Below are 20,552 nucleotides of genomic sequence, written 5' to 3'. Positions count from 1 at the left end.
ATTAAGCTGCCATGCAGAGCAGCAAACTGTCAGGACGCCATCAACACAACCATAAGTAAGCAAACTTCCTCTGACTATCGGTGAACTCATTCATCACTGCTTTAGCGGTACATGAAGATTAAGCAGTATCGTGTTCCTAATCTGACACAGAAGATTCCCAATACACCACCTGCACAACATACACAACCTACACCTGCTACACATGTGCAGACAAAGCTTTAAATGCAGCACACGTTCACTGTGTTAGTTTTCCAAAAAAAAAAAACTCCAGTATCAGACTTTACTTTCCATAAGTCAAGACCGCATTATATAACAGTGCCTTTATCGGCCATTTAATTCCTTTAATGAAAGAATCGGAGGCTTTGTCGGTGGACTCTGGAGACTGTGGCTTTATTTAATTGCATGCCAGTTGGCTTATTATTTCTCCTATTAGAATCACATATGCTATTTAGAGAGAAGGCTGGGATGCGTGTATGAAGTAAAGAGATTGTAGATTGATTGTATTTTGGTATTTGTTAACCAAAATACTTAAGAACATAAACTGCACAGAAAATGAAATGAAATAGAACAATACCACCACTAAGCTATGAATCTTAGGTATGGGGATATGCATGGGTTTTGCATGACCATATGTGATGTTAAGCGGTGGGGATGTTTTACAATGTTCAGATCTAATATATGGTTTTCACTTTAAGCCTGTGCCAAGCTTTAAACAGCTGATTAGAGGAAAGCTATGCATTAAGTCTGTCTATAGTTAAACAGCTGCACTAACTACTTGTGCCTTGAGGACTTATGTCTCCAAGGGGATGTAACCAAAAGTGAAAAAGCTGAAAAATACAATGTTATCATTAGCTTTTTATAAAATCTTTGACATGCTGCTTATTGCACCTTTGTTCAGCTCCCCCACACTTCTTCCTGCTTTAAGCTCCAACCCCTCCCTTTCCATAAACAGAAGGGGGCGTGGTTGCAGACTGTAATCAATTCAAGGACATGTCCGCAGCCATGTCTACAATGGCGATGGCTGCAGCCCACTGCAGTATGCTGCTTTATGACTGGGGACCAGCAACAGCCCTTTGCAAATGACATCCTCAGCTGATCGAATAGTCAGACACCTTGGGAACACACACTGTATCACAGTAATATATTATTTATATTAACAACATGTGGAGTTTTGCAAAATTCTAAGATATGTGATTTTGAAACAACTGACTACAGTATTATGCCACAGATTGTATTCACTGTTCATGTAGTAAGAAGATGGAAATTAAATAAAGGCTATGATATAAAAATAACATGTTGATAGTTTGAAGTACTTGGAAAGTTTAGCTTACATCACAAATTCCTTTATTAACCATTGTTTTAACAAAATATAGGTTACATTAAAAAATAAACGTAAAAATAAAAGGTATGTTACTGCTGTACATGCAAGCATGGTTAACGTTCACTGCAAAAGAGAAAATAAAAGACGGCACACAATGCAGAGTAACACAGTCAGATGACTGCAGATGTTACAACACAGAAGGGGTTGCATAGGATTTACAAAACCAAAAACTCACTGAAATAAATGCAGTGCCATACAATGGTTATAAATAAGACAGAGGCTTTCCACCGTGAGACAAAAGCAGTAAAATGGGACAAAGAATGGAAAACATCTTGGTTAGTAGCTATTTACAAGAGAAGCTTTCATATATATAGTGACTTGCAACATTGCCCCTTTCCGTGCACTCACATTGCCCCTTTCCGTGCACTCAAAGTGCATTAGACCTGCTCAGTATCAGCTACAATCATAAGTCGTTCATGCAAAAAGGTATCAAACTCCAAAGAGCATCTTGTGTTACCTATCTTGCCCATATATGTCCCTTTGTCATTGTTCAGAGTCCACATATTTGTATCCATCAGTCATCACATTATTTCCTAACAAACAAGCACTTGCATTCTTCCATCACTGCGACTTGTCTCTAAGTAAACCCATATTTTAGAAAGGCAGTGTTACACCTACAGTATATTTGTGCACATGGGGTTTCCAATGTATTCATTTCAGTCAGGTGCACTGCTCACATTTTCGTACATATTTCAGGGAAACTTCCACAATATCTTCTGCAACATCATCTGAGACAAATGATCACAGTTAGGGGTATTACCCATTTAACAAGCATTATATTAAATTATATTGAAGAAAGGTTTAATAATAATTAATTCTAATAGTGAGTGTGCTTTAGGAATTAATTAAGTTTGGGCTCAATTGTTTTCCAATTTCACAGGATCATCAGATTACAATCTTTTTTCACATCTCTCAATTCTGCTTTTCAAATGCTTCAAAAATACACACAGCATAGAACAGCAACAGGAGGACATTCAATATGAAACATTAACACATTTACATACATATCTATATATCAGTGAGTTCTAATGCAAAATGTTATGCATACATTGAGGTGAAAATCTAATCAGACCAGAAGCCCTTCATTTTCTGTATGGTAGGGATGCACCGATGACAACAGCAGTGTGGGAGATACCAGGCTAAAACTCAGCACTGGTATCTTACAGTTTCCACACGTTTTGGAAACTTAAACTAAAGATGTGATGAAATATTCAGACATATTCAGACACTCATTTATGTCAAGCAATCTCAAACTATACATTGTTGACTTAACAGAGCAGATCTGGCTAGGATGTTCAAATCTAATAAACACAATCTGTGTTGGCAGTGATAAATTTGTATTAATGCATCTCTCAGTACCCACATCAGAAGTCTCAGCCTGGATAGTTAATGCTTTCTGGTTTTGCACAGCATGAATTCTAAGTATGTACAAGGACCAAAGCAGACAATATGCAAATGTCCACTGATTTAACAACATCACACACAGTAAGCTCTGCCGTGGCCAGACCTTTTATATCCACAGTGTATATAAAACAAACAGGTGAGAAAATGCAGGGCTGTTTGTGATAAGTGAAGAGAAAGCAAATATCAACTCAGAGCTGGCTATCTTTTACTTTAGCAAAACTATTCTAACACCACCAGGTACAGCCTTTAAAACCATGTCAGATTTAGAGACAAACATTTCTGATGGATTCACAGTGGAACTGCTCCAAAAACAAAGTGCTTACAGGAATAGTCTTTATCCACATTACAACCTGATGGCATCATTAAATGGAGACCCTCCTTCTGATGCCGTAATGATGTAAACAAAGGACAAAGTGATGTTCAGATTACAGTCAGAGCACTGGAATTAAAAGCATCCTGCCTGTTGATCCTCTACTCTCTAAACTGGAGTCTCAACTTTCTACATGGCCAGAAACATTGATTATAATGTACACCTAAATAAAGACTGATGAATATTTGCATTTTAAGTAAACTCATTAGACTACAACATGCAAGCCTGTTTGCCACAAAGTACATGATAACACAGGACCAGGTTTGAAAGACTACCCACCAGTGAATTAATTAAAAAAAATTATATGGAATAGCTGTTGTCTGGAGAGGGCAGACGGGTGGTATAACATCAATCAAGGCTTATAGTATGGAAATGAAGTAATCAGACAACAGTTTGGAAATATCAGACAGGTGGTTCAAAGCATTAAGATCATGTGGGGTCAGGAGCAGCACTATTCTTGCACAGTGGTGACTGAGACTATTATCAGGTACCTTTACAGCCGGTTAAACACAGTCGTCCGTGTAATAGCTACTTTATCTATAACTCTGCTCTATGAAAAACACAGTTACACAGTGCAATCAAGAACATTAGAAATGAATATGCATTGTGTTTTGAATCTGCAAATGTACAATAATACTTTAGAAAATAAGATCTGTTTTACAACGATCAACCTGAAGAAGAAAAGGTCTGCAAGTAATTTGAGGTAAATTTAACCTGGCAAACTTTGCTACTAAATGTATTGTCCTTGGTGGGACAGCAACCCTACTCAAGGGGTTCATTGTTATCCCTAGTACAGTATTACCATTCTTTATAAATATAGCCTTTATGAATTGATGAACTATGCATGAAGCCATTATAATTAAGTGATTTTTTTTTTCTAATGAAAACTTTTTAATCGTCTAGGTTAGGCCCCTGATTTCTTTTAAATTTTGGCAAAACCAAAACATTTTTACATTAATTCAGCAAAAGAATGGATGTTGAATGGTTTATGAGTGTGTCCCTGGATTGAAAGCCTACAGGTATATATGTACATTAATTCCCAGTGAAGGCCTTATTTTAAAATGGAAGCTTGATGATAACCATTGAATGCATTTAGTCTAATTCCAACATCATGGCTTAAAATAAGGCATTTTTCCATGGCATGACAGTGGGAAATTAGACAACTTTTTTTTTAACAAAATAACCTGCCACATATTTCGGTCTGTCAACTCAATAAGTCAGTGTGTGTATGTCTCTCCCAGCCTGCAGGAGACAACCAGAGTATGCTACTAGGTTCGCTTGGTATCCATATCAGCCAAGATGTGATGCTTTCTGCTTCCCATCCAGCCGATATTTTTGCACGCTTGCAAAACAAACGGATAATTTAAACATCTCCGTGCCACCAAACCATTTTACAGCATCCCCTAAAAGGAGCCGTGATGCCTCAGGTCGGCATTGTGTGCACGTTTTCCGTGGCACGTGTTTCTACATTACATAACGTGACATTGCCCCCCCATAGGGCACCAAGCTGTACAGAGCCCTGACATAAAGGCAAATGTTCTAACAGAATATACACTCGGCCGAGTCTTCACCAATCACTCACCACAGCGGGGCAAATAGCCTGTTTGAATCATTGTTAGAAATTGTTGTCAGTGTCAGAGCATGTCTAGCTGGCAATGGCAGGGGAAAGAAAAAAATAATCTTTAACAAGCAACAGTTACGCACAAATTACGCACGCAGTGTGTCACTGCAGACAAAGCTCAGATAAAGTGAATCCATCCATTCTCCCATTCCCGGGGTGGGGACATCTTGAACCGGTTATTACGTCGCACTTTGTAGTTGTTCCCATTATTATTGTCCCAGAACTCTTGCCCGCCGACATAGTATTTAATTGCAAACTGAAATGTGCCTCCGTTGTCGAGGTAAGTAGGCATGACTATCTTGAAACAGAACTTATCAGTGTCACCGTCGCTTGAGTCAGGAACATAGGACGCCAGGCTGTCCATGCATGTAATCCAGTTGTTTAGAGAATAACGCAAAGAGACGCTCTTTTCGAAAGCCAGATTCAACACGCGCACAAACCCGGAGAGGCTGAATTCATCTACTTCAACGGACTCTAACATGACTTTCACCTCCCTCACTTTCTGCTCAAAGCCGGGTAGTGTGCCTGGGTTGGTGAACTGCAACTCCATGAACATAGACTGCGCAGGAACACGGGGGAACTTTGTGTTCAAATGATTAAGATGGACGGGTCCTTTGGCTAGTTTTGCCAATATGCGCTCCGGCACTTGTGGCTCATCTGTATCATCGAAGTGCTTCACTGAAATGAGCTCCAGGCCCAGTGAGTCGGCGAACCGGACCTTTTTCTGACTGGTTGGACTTCTGCTGCGGGAGATCTCTAACTTTGCTCTCTCTGTGGGTGTGGGCAGCGACTTGCACCTCCGACGCAGATTTGGACTCTGTGAAGGCTTCAGGGAGACCTCTCTGCCCCGTGGTCTCTCTTCCACAACTGGGCTCTCGGTGGTTTCACAAGTACCGTTGATCATGTCCAAATCATCCCCATCTTCAAGCCGCGGGTTTGCCTCTGCCAGGCTTCCGAACAGCCCGGCTATGCAGCTGTAGTTCCTCGGCAGGCAACTCTTTGGGGGCAGCATGATCACGACAGGATGCACAGACTCCGCTTCCATAAAACGCAGCAGTTGCTGCACTGCAGAGCCTAAGTGGTCGTGATGGGAAAGACCGGCGTGTCGAGAGATGGAGCCGTCAGGTGTCACTGTACCCCCCCGCGGATAGGTGCTCCGGCTGCGTCAGAGGTTGACACTGTGCAGCTCTGGACCAATAAACCAAGCCGTTGGTGTGAGCGTTTCCTTCTGCAGATCAGTCACTTTAAATCCCGCCGTGTGAACAATCCCATTGTCTGCTACAAAAATAATAATAAAAAAAGAAATAAAAAAAGAAAAGAGAATAGGTATATGACTTTCCTCTTAGCAGCGACCATGGCTCGTTTCCATTTTCATGTGATGAACATGCAGTGTCCTCTCACAGCTGACGTGAATTGCGTGGAGCAGAGTTTGACGTCTGTAGCATACGTGCAGAACTGAACGTCGCAACTAACCAAAATGGTTTCCTGCTTCTCAAGTGGTAACACGGTTAACTTCCCCTTTTTACACTGTGGCATTATGATGATCCCGATAGCCCACAGAAAATAAATAAACACATTTAATTGAATTTTCTATCAAGACAGTTTTGTATTTTGTATCAAGACAGTTAGGCTTATTCATACCAACAGTTTCCAATCAAAAGTCACTATTCTATTCTGTTTTACTGTATTCTATTCTACTGCTTGGTGAACCACCGGATTACCGGGGGGGGGGAGGGGGGGGGGGGTACCGTGTTTATTGCATAACAGATGTAATAATTCATCTGGAGCATGCAGAGCTGGAGCAGCAGCGCAATCAGTCCTTCCCCTTTTCTCTACGTCACATCTTTCCTGTGCAGCCTCTACGGGTTGCTATGACGACGGCGTTGCAGCTCGTCTCTAAAGGCATTCTCTAATTAACTCTGTCGACCAGAAAGACAACTCACCACGATAGGTAGCAGCAGTTGTTTATGAATGGTGCTTTTCTGATATGGGAATAGGGAGTCAAACCCATTTAAAATGCTACAGGATCCCAGATTTCTTCGTTTTAGTGAGTGAAGTCTGGTAACGGCAGTTGTCAAGGTTTCTAACAAAACAAAACTGTTTGTGTAACTTGACTTAGCTAGAGAACTCAACAACAGGCCGGCTATCTTTTACAGGCTATTTTGTATATTCTGTTTGTTTTCCCTCTAGATATCACCATGAAACACATGAGCTAAACTACATAATGGCGACCTTAAAAGAAGTGGATCACACAACTGTGGATGGATCAGAGGAGCTTCCAACACAGGAGGACGCAGTTGGGGATCAGACAAAAGAAAGGAGACATGTCGATTCACTTCTAGATATTAGTGAGGAGGACTTCATGAAAGAACAGGAGCCATATGAGTATCATTGTTACCCTGGTTGGGAAGAAGCTGTAAGTGAATGAATATCTTCTTACTGCAAACCTTTTATTTATTTATTCTTTTACTGCCTGCCTTTATCTGATTGTTGTACTGTTGTACCAACAGCACATGTTGATTCTGTGTCTTCTATCACAGTTTGGAGTGGCAAAATTATATTCTAATGAGAAGAACAAATGTATAAAATAGTACCTGCTTCAATTTTTTGATTATATTCCTACGTGTTGATATAACCCTTATATATATTCAATATATACAATTCATAGTAGGCTATGTTTTTTTCTGATATTGGTATCATTATTACTCTGTCTCAGGCTACATCCTCACTAATACATTTTGTTTAAAACATTATATTTTGCTACGTTTACTCCTTGCTTCCATGCTAATCTGGTGTTTCTGACGCCCTAAAACGGAGACATTTGGAAACACTGCTAACCCCGTTTAAGTTTGAAAACTCCGGGGTTGCTTTGTAGTCTAGACTGGCAGAAACGGAGATCTTTGGAAATGACGACATACATCAGTCAATCTTAACGTTAGGTGGGCTTACATACCTTTCAGTAACAGTTCCACCTTGTCGTCGATCCAAGCAAATAAATCCCTGGTCCTACTTTTCGCCATTCTTGTTCTTTCTCCAAAGTATTTTCTGTATTTTCAATTCATACATGGATTATTTTCAACCGCAGAGAAAAGTTAGACAATCTGCTTCCTGTTTACACCGGCATGCGCATGCCCAGTGTATGCGAATGGTCACCACAGCGCTGTGGAGTAAGGATGGTTACACCACGAGTTAATATGGACTATGGCGTTATGATCCAACTGCAGTTGTAGGCAAAACCTGCCCTTCATTAGCATTTGCGCACTACGATTACCCAGGCGTCCATGCAAGTTATCCTGGAAATGTACTTCCATTGATCCAGACTAGGTCAATATGGACGTATATCATTACTGATGCAGAGCCTAAACGCTTGTGTGGACGAAAGAAAATGTATTAGTGTGGATGTAGCTTCACATACCAATATTATCATAATTTCCACCACCTTACTAACTTGATGCATTTTCAGTTTATATTTAAGTTGTTTTCACATTTAACATTATATTTAATTTAAAAACAGGTTCATGGTTGGACCAGAGTTGCTCCACTGAGCTGCATACTTTTGCCTCAGCAGAGGTACAGGAAACCAATGCATAAGGAGGCTGACAACCCAACCCCCTTGTCTGTTGACCCAGCAATCCCTGAGGCAGACAGCTCAGCCAGCATTGCACAGCACTGCTATGAGTCTCATGTGGGCCCGCATAACTGCTTAAAGAAATCCATGCAATTAAGCCAGCACACGGGATCCTGGGCTAACACTGATGTAGCAGCGCGGCCGAAAGACACCTCAGAATGGCCTGTCCTCAATGCAATGCAGAAAACCACATCAAATCTCCTCAAAGAAAAGATAGGGGAGGAAGGGATGCTCAGAGAGACCCCTTTGCAGCCTCACCATCTCCCTTCAAAATACTCGGAGAACAGGCCCACTAAGCCCGAGAAACACAGGCATAGGCCTAATAATACAGTGGTTCCCATTAAAAACTTCACATTTTTACCACCAATTAAATCACCACACCTGAGTCCTCAAAAAGTCATCCAGCTCTGCAGTGGCAAGACGGCTCCAGAAGGAGAACCCATAGAGGAAAATGGTTTCATGTTTGATAAGAAGAACGGGACAAGAGGAACAAGAGTGGACCCTATTGCTAACCCAGAGCTTCCCGCATACTCTGCAGCCCTGACCTCCAAGTACCGGGCATGTCAGCATAACCTCCACTTGTTCTCTGCTGTGCGTGTTTCTATCCCCAAGAGGTATCAAGTACCGATGTCTTCCAAACCTGACACATTGCACTGCTCTAGCTACTCAATGGGCAAGAGCCTCACACAGGCCCTCCACTCCAACACTGCAGCAGGTTCACAAGCCCATATGCACCCCAGCAAGACTGTGTGTATGTAGTATGCTAGTATCTTAAACTCTCAGGTTCTACCAAGTAAAAACGTGTTTTATCTTATTTTGTATTGTGCATGCCTTAGCCTTCCCACATCATATAATGTTTCCATCAAATTAGTTAGTTTAGAGAATAAATCAAGGTATGAGACATAAAAGTAACTCATTGCGGAGTTAATTCATTTAGTTTAGTGTTCACTCAGTTCAGTCTGGCATAACATTTCAGAACATACTAACCATAATAGCAGTCAGGGGAACAGAGCATTGAGGCTCTTTATGTTGTGGGCCTTTATTTAATTCTGACCAGTTCCCACAAGTGCTTTTTCAGCTGTTCTAGTTACCTAGCAACGGTGCAACTACCTCATAAGAAGCATAGCAGTGCGCCTGCCTCACACTTTCTACTATGTAAACCTCAGCCACAAGCTACAACTCTGTTAGAACTCAAGTGTTGCACTGTAGCCTGTGACTACACATGATGATATAAACCGTTGCCAAACTGCATCTGCTCTGTCAAATTTTCTATCAGTCAGTGATGTCAGTCAGTGCAATATACAAGGGTTATCAGTGCAGCCTTATGCTGAGATCCCTAATCACTTTGTATGTCGTGTTGGTCTCTAAAGGCCAGCCAATCAGTGCAACGTTATTTACAACTGGGATGATCTTGTTACTTTGCTTTATTATACTACCTCTTTATCATTTAGCTGCCCTGTAAAATAAAAAATGATCCAAACATGATTTTTGTATAATCAAGAGCTGCAGCGTTAACCTAATTAGACAAAACTTTTGTCGTACATAAATGTGCATGTAAAATTAAATGGTTACTTAAAACCAATTTGTAAAGAGTTGCTATATCCAGCACAAGCCAGGATTCAGCATGTCTATATTGGGTTAGATGTAACAGTATGAAGGTGAAAGACACATACAGTTTTATGTTGTTCTATAATTTAAAAAAAAAAAAAAAAAAAAAAAAAAAAGTACAAAAAAGGGTATTCACGACCAAATCTCCTTTAATTCAGCTCTGTTTAGTACAGGGGAACAAAATGTATTGCACATTGAAGAACCAATACATCGGTGCCGTTTATTCCACTATGGTGAACAGAGAGCTGTATTAAAGGAGCAAGCCGACTGAGTATTTGTACTTTTTGGACACAGATTGTGGTTACACACACTCCTGCTCTTTGTTTTGGTTTGTATTGGTTGAGTGCAATGTTTTTTTTTTTCTTCCACTTTTGTTTTATAATAAGTGACAAGGAGCACAATATACACATTCCAGCAGTTTATTAAGAACATCTTGTAGTGTAGCTTCAATAATTAATCAAGGCAACCATTAACTCTACACATATAGGCAACAGAAACTCAAAATTCTGCTAAAACAAATATTTTGTGCTGGGAAAATATCTGCATGCATTCCCTACAGAGAGAAAATAAAGCACTGTAACTGACACTTGAGACTGACAAGGCTTCAACACATAGTTCTGTTTAAAGCAAGGCGTTTCCCTGTGCCACTAAACCAGCAGGGAGAAGCTATACTGCTGCACTTGAATTCAAGAACCACAAACTAAAAGTACTGATCTCAATACAAGACATTTGGAAGTTTAGAGTCAAAATCCTTATAAACACAGGGACATTTTGGAAATGGTGCAAAAAAATAGAGCAGGTTATACTTGGGCACAGTGTCATGTTCTGTACATTCTTCCGTTTCTACAAAGATCTATAAACTGTAACAGCATGAACCACCCAATAAAATAAAAATAGTGAGATGGATGGTATCAAACTAATTCTCTTCAATAAAACGCTGCATAGCATTATTTTTCATGTGACAGAATATAAATCTCTCCACATAGAAACTATGGAGAACGATTAGGGACATTCCACTACTTCATGCAAACCGATACAGAATGGATTAAACATGCAAAGACTGAAAGGATTAGGACACATTTTCAGTGCTTGTTCATTTTCCAAAACAAATTCCAGTGTAATTCTGATAAATAACTATTTTAAAGCAGCAAATTGTAACAGAACAAAAAAAAAGGTAATACTTGGGTTAAGGCACCAACGTAACAAAATGAACAAATAATCAAGGCCTATAGCTCTGGGTTCCTAAGTAGAGCACAGTCTGCATGTGGTGCCTGTGCTTCATGAGGTAACTCAGTGCACCAGTAAAATGAAATCAAAACATTAAGTTTAGTTGCTTGGAGAAGAGATACAAAATGAACCTAGTGTGTCTGATTGTTAAGGGTGAAATCGGAAGAAATTCAACAGGACTCCTTTCAGTCAAAACCGGTGGTGAGCATGTACAATAGCCCTGTGCTAATCCACTATGTGTTGCTGTACAGTAAAATTACTGGATCACTTCAGCAGAGGACTGCTACTGCATACACTTACACCCAGCTAATGAATAAGTCAAAGACAATGGCAGCCTAGTCTGCTTACTGACTTGAACAACATCAAACTTCATAATCACATTTCAATAAAAGGTGTGCAACAACTGACAAGACAATTCATTTTTACTTGTGCCACATCTGTAGAGTAACGGTATGTTTCAGAGATATACATCTTAACGGCTTTGAGCAATGCCTTGTTCACTGTTGAGCCTTTATGGGGTTTTATTTTTGGGTAACATGAAGCTTGCAGGATGTCATTCAGAGTTTATAGTCTTGCTGCCGCTGACAAGGCAACGTCAACGAGGCAGCCATTAGACGCACAAGCTGAGAAGAGATATTTTATGTTTCTGTGCTGCTGACTCAGTGAAGGCTTCATGCTCTTTTCCAAACATATACGTAAACTAAATGCACAATGTTCTTTGCTGTACAGCTGAGATGAAATTGTTTTCATGCAGTATATCTGCCATACAACAACAATTTTATAAGCCTTTTCTCGACAGCCACGCACATTTAAAGATGTCATCCCTTTTAAGTGCAAATCTGACATTAATGAAATGTTGAGTCATTTTTAAATTGATAGTAAGATCAAACGGTGAAAACCAGTCACAGTGGTTATACACTAAAACAAAGAAGTAAACTGGCATTTCAGACAAGACACATACAATGTTACTTTATGTGCAAATAAATATGTAAACTGTCACTGATAAAGAGCTGATAAATCATGCCCGTTGAGCTAATAAAGTGCAACAGAGATAGTCGGGATATACAGTATACCTGGAAAGGCTCTGGACATGATGTCTCCAGTGGAATGTTCAAAGACATGGTCACGTGGTCCGCTGGAGGACAGCGTAGACTGATTCCTTTTACAGGAACTGGCCAGCCATTATACTGTAAAACCTGTACTGCAAAAGCTTAGGCAGCTTCACTAAGAGGGCTTCAGCTGTTGGGTTTCTCAGAGTGCTGAAAGAGAGCGCAGAGCTCCTCACATGTCTGGGTTTCCACAGAGCTGAAATGAGACTCCATATTCCACGCCATGTCTGCCGACAAGAAGTCATCCATGACAGTTTGTGTTTCATTGCTCGTTAGGAAGAGGTGTCCTAGGCCTTCTGCCTGGCTGGTCACAGTCTGTGTCTCTGTGCTGTTCAGCAGCCTTGCATGCTCACCCTGACTCACAGGAGTCTGAGCAGAGAGACCTGTGGCAAATGAAGGGAGATCGGTCTGCGTTTCTGTATCTGAAGACTCGGTGCTCATGGAAAAGCTTGAGTGTCGTAGGATGCTGCTCAGGGGCATGTGGCTTCCGGCGTTCAGCAGAAAATTGAGGTCAGTCTGAGTTTGAGTATCAAATAGCTCCAGGTCGCTGGCTTGTACTCGACTTGGTCCCTCACTTTGGTCCAGTTCATCCATCAGGAGGAAGTCTGTCTGGGTCTGGATGTCCAGAGACTCCAGCGGCGTGTCGCCACCCAGCCCTCCCAGCTCACTCTCCTCTGTCTGTGTCTGAATGTGCACGGCGTTGAGAAACTCTTCAAAGTCAAAGTCAATGCTATTGTGTTGCTCCTGAACAGATTCCAGACCTGAGCCGCAGCCTGCAGAGGCCTCGGTGAGCACCTGGTGGCCTGACATGCTGTCAGACAGAATATTTTCTAGGTCATTTAACAAGGTCATTGTTTGGGTCTGGTTATCTGCCATGCTGTTTGAATTGAACTCATCTGTCTGCACCCCAAAACACATACCACCAGCTGACTTTGAGTCCTCATACATACTGCTTCCTGCAGCAGTGAGGGTATCATCTATCTCCAGAGCGGTCTGAGTGGAGACACTGAGGGAGTCACTGCCGAATAGGTCAGAGCACATGATAGCCTGGTCCTGAGCCTTCTCCTCTAACTGTGGCACGGCAAAATAGGTCTGTGTCTGCCTGGTTTTGTATGGGGGCACAGATGAGGTGGAGCAAGGAATTTGACTCATGCACTGGCTGTCTGTCTGAGCACCAATAGAGGATGTGGCTTTAGTCCGGGAGGAGAACGTCTGGGTTTCAACACTGACTGGCAGGAGGACTTGGGCACTCACGCTGATGTCTGTTTGGGAGCAGGACGACACACAGGACTCACCCACAGAGCACAACCCCATCCCCTCCCCAACCCCCACTCCTGTGAGCATTGTTGACAAGTAGGATTTGTCCGTCTGAATGTTGGTGGAGGTGCTTCTTCCCCGTTGCCCTGCCAGGCTGGCTGAGTCATCTGTGCCTGCAGTGTCCAGACTGACCTGCACCCCAATGTTAATGGGCCCCAGGCTAGAGCGGGAAGTAGGCATGCTATCCTTGAAACACAAACTCTTAGCATCAAGTTGGGGTACCACAGCTCCCATGGCTTGTGGCAGGAGGTGCAGGGTGCGGACGGAGCCTTGACCGTCTACTGCCAGCACCACAGACCTCAGAGCCCCGCTTTCTGTAGATGGAAGAAGGACTGGCAGGTGGGCCAGCTGCATCACAGGAACACTGACCAAAGCCATCTTGGGCTTTGGCAGAAGCAACTTCTGGAGGATCTTACGGGGGTTGGAGTTCTGATTCAATGAGTCTGGGATATGAACAGTTGTATCAGAAGGGAGAGAAGTCTCTGTCAGCTCTTTACTAGCAGGCATGATCTGACAGGTTGACTCATTGGCCTTAACCTTTTCAGAACCGCTCAACAGTTTCTCCATTTTTCGCTTTTTTACTGGAGGAATTCTGTAGAAACAAAAAGAAAAAAAATGAAACAAAAACAGATACAGAGAAAGCCAAATTAATCTTTAGCCAAACCTAAAGCAAAGCTTTAATACAAATTACTCTGGGCTACGCCGGTACATGCCTATGTTCTGTAGGAATCTCGTGACCGGTCCTGTAGACATGCGAGAGTAGAGCAGCCCTGCTAGCATAGGGGCAGCCACATGTACAGTGGTAGGTCTTCCCACAGTCTTCTATGTGCCTCTTTAGGTCCCACTCGGTGCTGTAGCCATTGTTGCACTTAAAGCACTTGTGTTTCTTCTCTGCGTGCATCTTCATGAAGTGCTACAATGAAACAGATCAAACAGCAAATAATACATGTAACAATTGGTAGGGTTAAAGATCTAAGAGGATTTTATTAGGTACAAGTAGGCTTTTAAATAATCCAAACAGTATCTAGTATTGATCAACACATTGCAGTAGAAAACTATTCAGGATTTATATATAGATATAAACTCTACCAGTATCACATCATTCGCATAGAATTGATTTTTTTAACATATTTGGTGCTGAGTAATACATTAGGAGCTATTCCGTAGAACTGCAAAATCATAATTTTACTCAATTGATGGCATGGATAGGGTTACAGATAATTGGAGGAAATGCTTACTTGTTTAACCAGGGAGAACTGGGAAAAAGGTCTGTTAGGCCCTCTGGGACATCCTTCAATTGGACAGCAGTAAAGCTTCTGAGGGCCCTTCATGTCCTTTCTGACCGTAGGATTGACAAGACCATCCTGAGGGTCACAATGCCAGCGAAGGACAAAGAGAGGACAAAGCAGAGGAATATTTGCATTTTGGATGTTTATATCAGACCCTTACTCAGCATGGCTTACAGTGAGTGTTGTGAAGAATACCATGAATTCCTTGATCCCCATAAATACAAGCAACCAACAGAAAGGCCTGTCGTGCTTTCAAGTCATTTTAAGAGACTGAGCAAAGTTTTAAGTTAGCAATCTAACAGGTTTACTGACAACTAAGATTATAGCTAATAAGCTGAGGTTTTACTGGACCTTCACCAAGTCTTACAGTAACTGCTGTAAAAGGCACTCAATGTCCACTACGCTGTACACCGTAAACTACAAAAGGTTGTCTTTTTATACCAATTTGTATTCATATTTCAAAGGCATCATTAGGACTGCAGAAAATAAAAGTGACGGTTGTGCATTGCCTTGCTTTCCTTAGTCAGTGTAGGTAAATATGATACGTGCATTGAAAACATAACCTTATTCAAGAAACCCCATTTATGTACAGTAGGCTCTGCTTTACTCAACTGAAAAAAGAAACAAATGAGCTTGACAGTACATGGGATATAACAGTTTGCTGTACCACTGCTTCTGTTTTAGGCAGACTTGCTAAAGCAGCTGTCAGCTCAATGCATATAAAGTCAATGGATATCATATTAACACAGAAAACAGCACATACACTGAATGTATGTTGCCCGGAGGAAACACAAAACCATCACAGTCCATAACAGTCATTAATACTGCAGTCTTCCAGTGGTCAAGGTCACCTCCATCTGCTGCAATACTGGAGGGAGCAGAACAGCTACCTCTGCTTCATCATGAGGAGTTAGCATTAACAGACACTTTGCTAACAATGAATGTTTTTGCATGTAGCTTCAGCTACATCATGTCAATTAAGCCCGAGTCATGTCAATACATTATTAGTCATAAGTCAGTAGCTGGCTGTGGCCAAATGAGGGAGCACGTCTTTGCTACACCAGGGTCAGTCCACAGCCGGAGTAATAGTCTAACTCTGATTCTCCTTGCTGCAGAGGTCAATGATATGGATAGAAAGACAGCTAAAAGCCAAGCCAAAAACAGTCACATTAAACTTATGAAAGGAGTCTGAACTGGGTTGAGTGAACAAATTCAAATGAAACGTATCTGTCTTCACAGCCAAGAAGAAACAGGTAGTGAGTGATCAGCAAATACATTACTTCTGTGCAAAGATGCAGTAGAGGTACAGCGCTGTTAAAGAGGACGTAATAAAAACAGGTATGGTGCCCCACTTCATGCCTTATTCTTGTAGTCGGACTTCATAAATAATGCAGAGGAAGCATACAAAGTGAGCTTTTCCAGCATTTAAGAACATTGTAACTGTCAACAGAATACCACTGTTGATAGTTATACATAGCTGTGGATTAAAAATAACATGCTGCTCCCTTTCTTTTCTCTCTTTACACCCAATAAAGGGAACCATATGCAAGTGTGGCTGAGCAATAAAATATCAGAACACAGGATTGGAATCTGCCGTTACTCTTAAAGTGACTGACAAGTCTTTAAGTACAAGGATTAATGAACATGAGCAGCAACTATCAAAGTTTTCGGTCACTCTTTTCGTTTACACCAGTAATATTTAGTCATTGGAGTAAAACAAAGGCCTATTTAAATTATGACTGACTAAGTAACATACTCAAACTATATGGTAGAACCACTGATTGGGCCTTTAAACACTAGCAGGGCCACATTAACTACTTCTAACCTAATTCAAATGCCCACATTTACCTATTTCAAACAAAGACCTTAGTCTATTGCAGGACAAAAGGCAGCCTTTCCCAGCAAAGGACTTCATTCATGGGAGGGGAAATAGTGAATTACTGCCTCCCACGAAAAGCCCAGTCCACTCCAGTGAGGACATAAGAACCAGGATCAACAGTAGACTTTGGTCCAAATGCTAATGACTGTCTCCACTTTGCTGATTGTTTAGTATTAGTGTTTGTTGTAGTTCAAAAAGGTAAAGAAACCCTTACCATTAACATGGCCTTAAAATGATAAACAGATTCCATTCACACACTAGCACGGTCAAATCAGACGCTTCACACATTCCTTTCCCCAACTACAAAACAGTCCACTAACGTTAGTTGAAATCTAGCTAAGGGTGTTGGTAAAGCTGTATTGAAAAATGCAAACATCAAACATCATGCGAGATCCAAATAATTAACGTTGACGTTAATTGAAAACATAATAAGTAACGTTAGCTACAACGTTACTTGTTAGGTTAGTTACAATGTAGCTAGCTCGCTAACAGCAAACATTCTGTTACTAAATAAATTACGTCACGTAGGTTTACTCACAAAAACTAAGTGAACTTTTGCCTAACGTCGTGTTTGCTAAGTATCACCAACAGTAACTGTGTGTTACGTTAGCTAAAATCAAGTTGTTATGGATGACTTGCGTTTTCCAGTTTCATGACAGCGGTTTCACGTTAATGAGTTAACTAGCTAGCCAAGTTAGCATTGCCAACGTCTAAAGCACATGCCCAGTAAACAGGTTAAGTAAACGTTTACCTTTATTCTGTGTGACTTAACAAGATGCATGTTCAATGCAGGTGTGTTGGGGAGAATCTTCCCACATCCTTCCACGGTGCAGAGGATGTTCGTCCTCACTTCTTTAGTCAGCTCCGTGATGCTGGGTTTTATTATTTCCCGTGACTGCGACAGAGACTCTTCGTGACATTTCGGACCGTCTGTAGTAGCGTTATCTCTGTTATTCGCCTTGCTCGTCGCAGAGGCAGCCATGTTTCTATGTTGACAGTCTTGTGTTTATCAGAGAGCCCCAGCAGCAGCATTGAATAAACAGTGGCATTCCTTCCCTCAGCTTTGCCTGAAAGGCAGCTTCGCTACCTTTCACTGAGACTGAGAGGCAAAGTCCCTCCCCTTCCGGTGGACAGCCAAACGTTTAATAAAAGTAAACGGTGGTGCGTTTTTATTTTGTTAAAAACACCATGTATGTGTATGGTCAACGCCAAACCCCTGTAGTGCCTCCTAATTTACATCCATATGTAGTGCACTGCAACTACGGCAACTGAAAAGGCCATTCTTATTACTAAAGTAGGCTAGCTATATACAGTGAGGAAAATAAGTATTTGAACACCCTGCTATTTTGCAAGTTCTCACACTTAGAAATCATGGAGGGGTCTGAAATTGTCATCGTAGGTGCATGTCCACTGTGAGAGACATAATCTAAAAACAAAAATCCAGAAATCACAATGTATGATTTTTTTAAACTATTTATTTGTATGATACAGCTGCAAATAAGTATTTGAACACCTGAGAAAATCAATGTAAATATTTGGTACAGTAGCCTTTGTTTGCAATTACAGAGGTCAAACGTTTCCTGTAGTTTTTCACCAGGTTCGTACACACTGCAGGAGGGATTTTGGCCCACTCCTCCACACAGATCTTCTCTAGATCAGTCAGGTTTCTGGGCTGTCACTGAGAAACATGGAGTTTGAGCTCCCTCCAAAGATTCTCTATTGGGTTTAGGTCTGGAGACTGGCTAGGCCACGCCAGAACCTTGATATGCTTCTTACAGAGCCACTCCTTGGTTATCCTGGCTGTGTGCTTCGGGTCATTGTCATGTTGGAAGACCCAGCCTCGACCCATCTTCAATGCTCTAACAGAGGGAAGGAGGTTGTTCCCCAAAATCTCGCAATACATGGCCCCGGTCATCCTCTCCTTAATACAGTGCAGTCGCCCTGTCCCATGTGCAGACAAACACCCCCAAAGCATGATGCTACCACCCCCATGCTTCACAGTAGGGATGGTGTTCTTGGGATGGTACTCATCATTCTTCTTCCTCCAAACACGGTTAGTGGAATTATGACCAAAAAGTTCTATTTTGGTCTCATCTGACCACATGACTTTCTCCCATGACTCCTCTGGATCATCCAAATTGTCATTGGCAAACTTAAGACACAGAAACCTTGACATGTGCTGGTTTAAGCAGGGGAACCTTCCGTGCCATGCATGATTTCAAGCCATGACGTCTTAGTGTATTAACAACAGTAACCTTGGAAACGGTGGTCCCAGCTCTTTTCAGGTCATTGACCAGCTCCTCCCGTGTAGTTCTGGGCTGATTTCTCACCTTTCTTAGGATCATTGAGACCCTACGAGGTGAGATCTTGCATGGAGCCCCAGTCCAAGGGAGACTGACAGTCATGTTTAGCTTCTTCCATTTTCTAATGATTGCTCCAACAGTGGACCTTTTTTCACCAAGCTGCTTGGCAATTTCCCCGTAGCCCTCTCCAGCCTTGTGGAGGTGTACAATTTTGTCTCTTGTGTCTTTGGACAGCTCTTTGGTTTTGGCCATGTTAGTAGTTGGATTCTTACTGATTGTATGGGGTGGACAGGTGTCTTTATGCAGCTAACGACCTCAAACAGGTGCATCTAATTTAGGATAATAAATGGAGTGGAGGTGGACATTTTAAAGGCAGACTAACAGGTCTTTGAGGGTCAGAATTCTAGCTGATAGACAGGTGTTCAAATACTTATTTGCAGCTGTATCATACAAATAAATAGTTAAAAAATCATATATTGTGATTTCTGGATTTTTTTTTTAGATTATGTCTCTCACAGTGGACATGCACCTACGATGACAATTTCAGACCCCTCCATGATTTCTAAGTGGGAGAACTTGCAAAATAGCAGTGTGTTCAAATACTTATTTTCCTCACTGTATTTAATACATTGATTAAAATGTATCCTCTCGTGAAAAAGTAAGGAGATAATCATTTTCATGTAATGGGTACTATTAATATTTAAATATAGAAAGGAAACTGGATTCCAGACTGGGAATCAGCTAGCTCGAGGACAGTAAGTTATAAGACTGAGACCGAAGCCTGAAATGCAAATACCGTCGGATGTTCTCCAATTAAATGTTTTCCTCTAAATACATTTAGTTGGAACCATTATGCGCACTGCGTTTTTAATACGGCAGTTTACAAACACGTCGTTGTTAATTTGGCCAACATTTTTATTTTTTTTAAGATTTTTTGGCCATTTTCAGCCTTTATTTTGATAGGACAGCAGAAGACATGAAAGGGGAGAGAGAGGGGGAATGACATGCAGCAAAGGGCCGCAGGTCGGAGTCGAACCCGGGCCCGCTGCGTCGAGGAGTAAACCTCTACGTACCTGAGCTATCCGTGCGCCCTTGGACAACATTTCTGACTCACCCACCAAACAAGAGCCCGTTGCACACTGGGTCCGCACCACGTACCATGCTGGCGTACGCCTGCTGAGTACAGAGTAGGCGGAGTCCGCACACCATTTAACCTTGTGTTAATGAATAAAGAAAATATGGTACGTAGAAATAAGCGCTGAAAATGTGTAGAAGAAAAATTTAAAAATTTAAAATGTTGGAAAAAGCAAAAACAAATTGTGAAAAAAGGCGTCAAAAATGTCGGAAAAATGTGTTTTTTCAAGGTTGAAGGGAAGACAACACAAGGGTTAAAAGGCTTCTCAGCCACATGTGTAT

The 20,552-nt window shown here is 41.5% G+C and overlaps 3 protein-coding genes across 13 annotated transcripts; 1 reads left to right on the top strand and 2 right to left on the bottom strand.

Moving 5' to 3' along the window:
• Positions 1–1,330: 1,330 nt before the first annotated feature.
• LOC116060512 (protein phosphatase 1 regulatory subunit 3E) lies at positions 1,331–6,064 on the bottom strand. The gene has a single exon (XM_031314100.2). It carries the CDS (start codon positions 5,819–5,821, stop codon positions 4,895–4,897), a length of 927 nt encoding a protein of 308 aa, XP_031169960.1. The 5' UTR covers positions 5,822–6,064; the 3' UTR covers positions 1,331–4,894.
• LOC116060511 (uncharacterized protein C16orf46 homolog) lies at positions 4,923–9,218 on the top strand. 9 transcript variants are annotated; one of them, XM_031314099.2, is made up of 4 exons: positions 6,541–6,823; positions 6,967–7,192; positions 8,291–8,463; positions 8,566–9,218. In XM_031314099.2, exons 2-4 carry the CDS (start codon positions 7,001–7,003, stop codon positions 9,161–9,163), a joined length of 963 nt encoding a protein of 320 aa, XP_031169959.1. In that variant the 5' UTR covers positions 6,541–6,823; positions 6,967–7,000; the 3' UTR covers positions 9,164–9,218. The 9 variants fall into 9 exon arrangements, with proteins under 9 accessions (XP_031169957.1, XP_031169958.1, XP_031169956.1 ...); XM_031314097.2 differs by lacking the exon at positions 6,541–6,823 and adding an exon at positions 4,923–5,056 and having other exon boundaries at positions 8,291–9,218; XM_031314098.2 differs by lacking the exon at positions 6,541–6,823 and adding an exon at positions 6,200–6,275 and having other exon boundaries at positions 8,291–9,218.
• A 1,197-nt stretch (positions 9,219–10,415) lies between these two features.
• atmin (ATM interactor) lies at positions 10,416–17,943 on the bottom strand. Of its 3 annotated transcripts, none has more exons than XM_031314092.2 (4): positions 17,585–17,943; positions 14,904–15,029; positions 14,379–14,578; positions 10,416–14,257 (listed from the first exon to the last, which is right to left on the bottom strand). In XM_031314092.2, exons 1-4 carry the CDS (start codon positions 17,813–17,815, stop codon positions 12,475–12,477), a joined length of 2,340 nt encoding a protein of 779 aa, XP_031169952.1. In that variant the 5' UTR covers positions 17,816–17,943; the 3' UTR covers positions 10,416–12,474. The 3 variants fall into 3 exon arrangements, with proteins under 3 accessions (XP_031169952.1, XP_035855317.1, XP_035855316.1); XM_035999424.1 differs by lacking the exon at positions 17,585–17,943 and adding an exon at positions 17,372–17,569; XM_035999423.1 differs by lacking the exon at positions 17,585–17,943 and adding an exon at positions 17,048–17,342.
• Between the last annotated feature and the right edge of the window lie 2,609 nt (positions 17,944–20,552).

Source organism: Sander lucioperca, chromosome 3, assembly GCF_008315115.2.
Source record: "Sander lucioperca isolate FBNREF2018 chromosome 3, SLUC_FBN_1.2, whole genome shotgun sequence".
Classification (NCBI taxonomy): domain Eukaryota; kingdom Metazoa; phylum Chordata; class Actinopteri; order Perciformes; family Percidae; genus Sander; species Sander lucioperca.
This window is presented reverse-complemented; position numbering and strand designations above follow the sequence as displayed.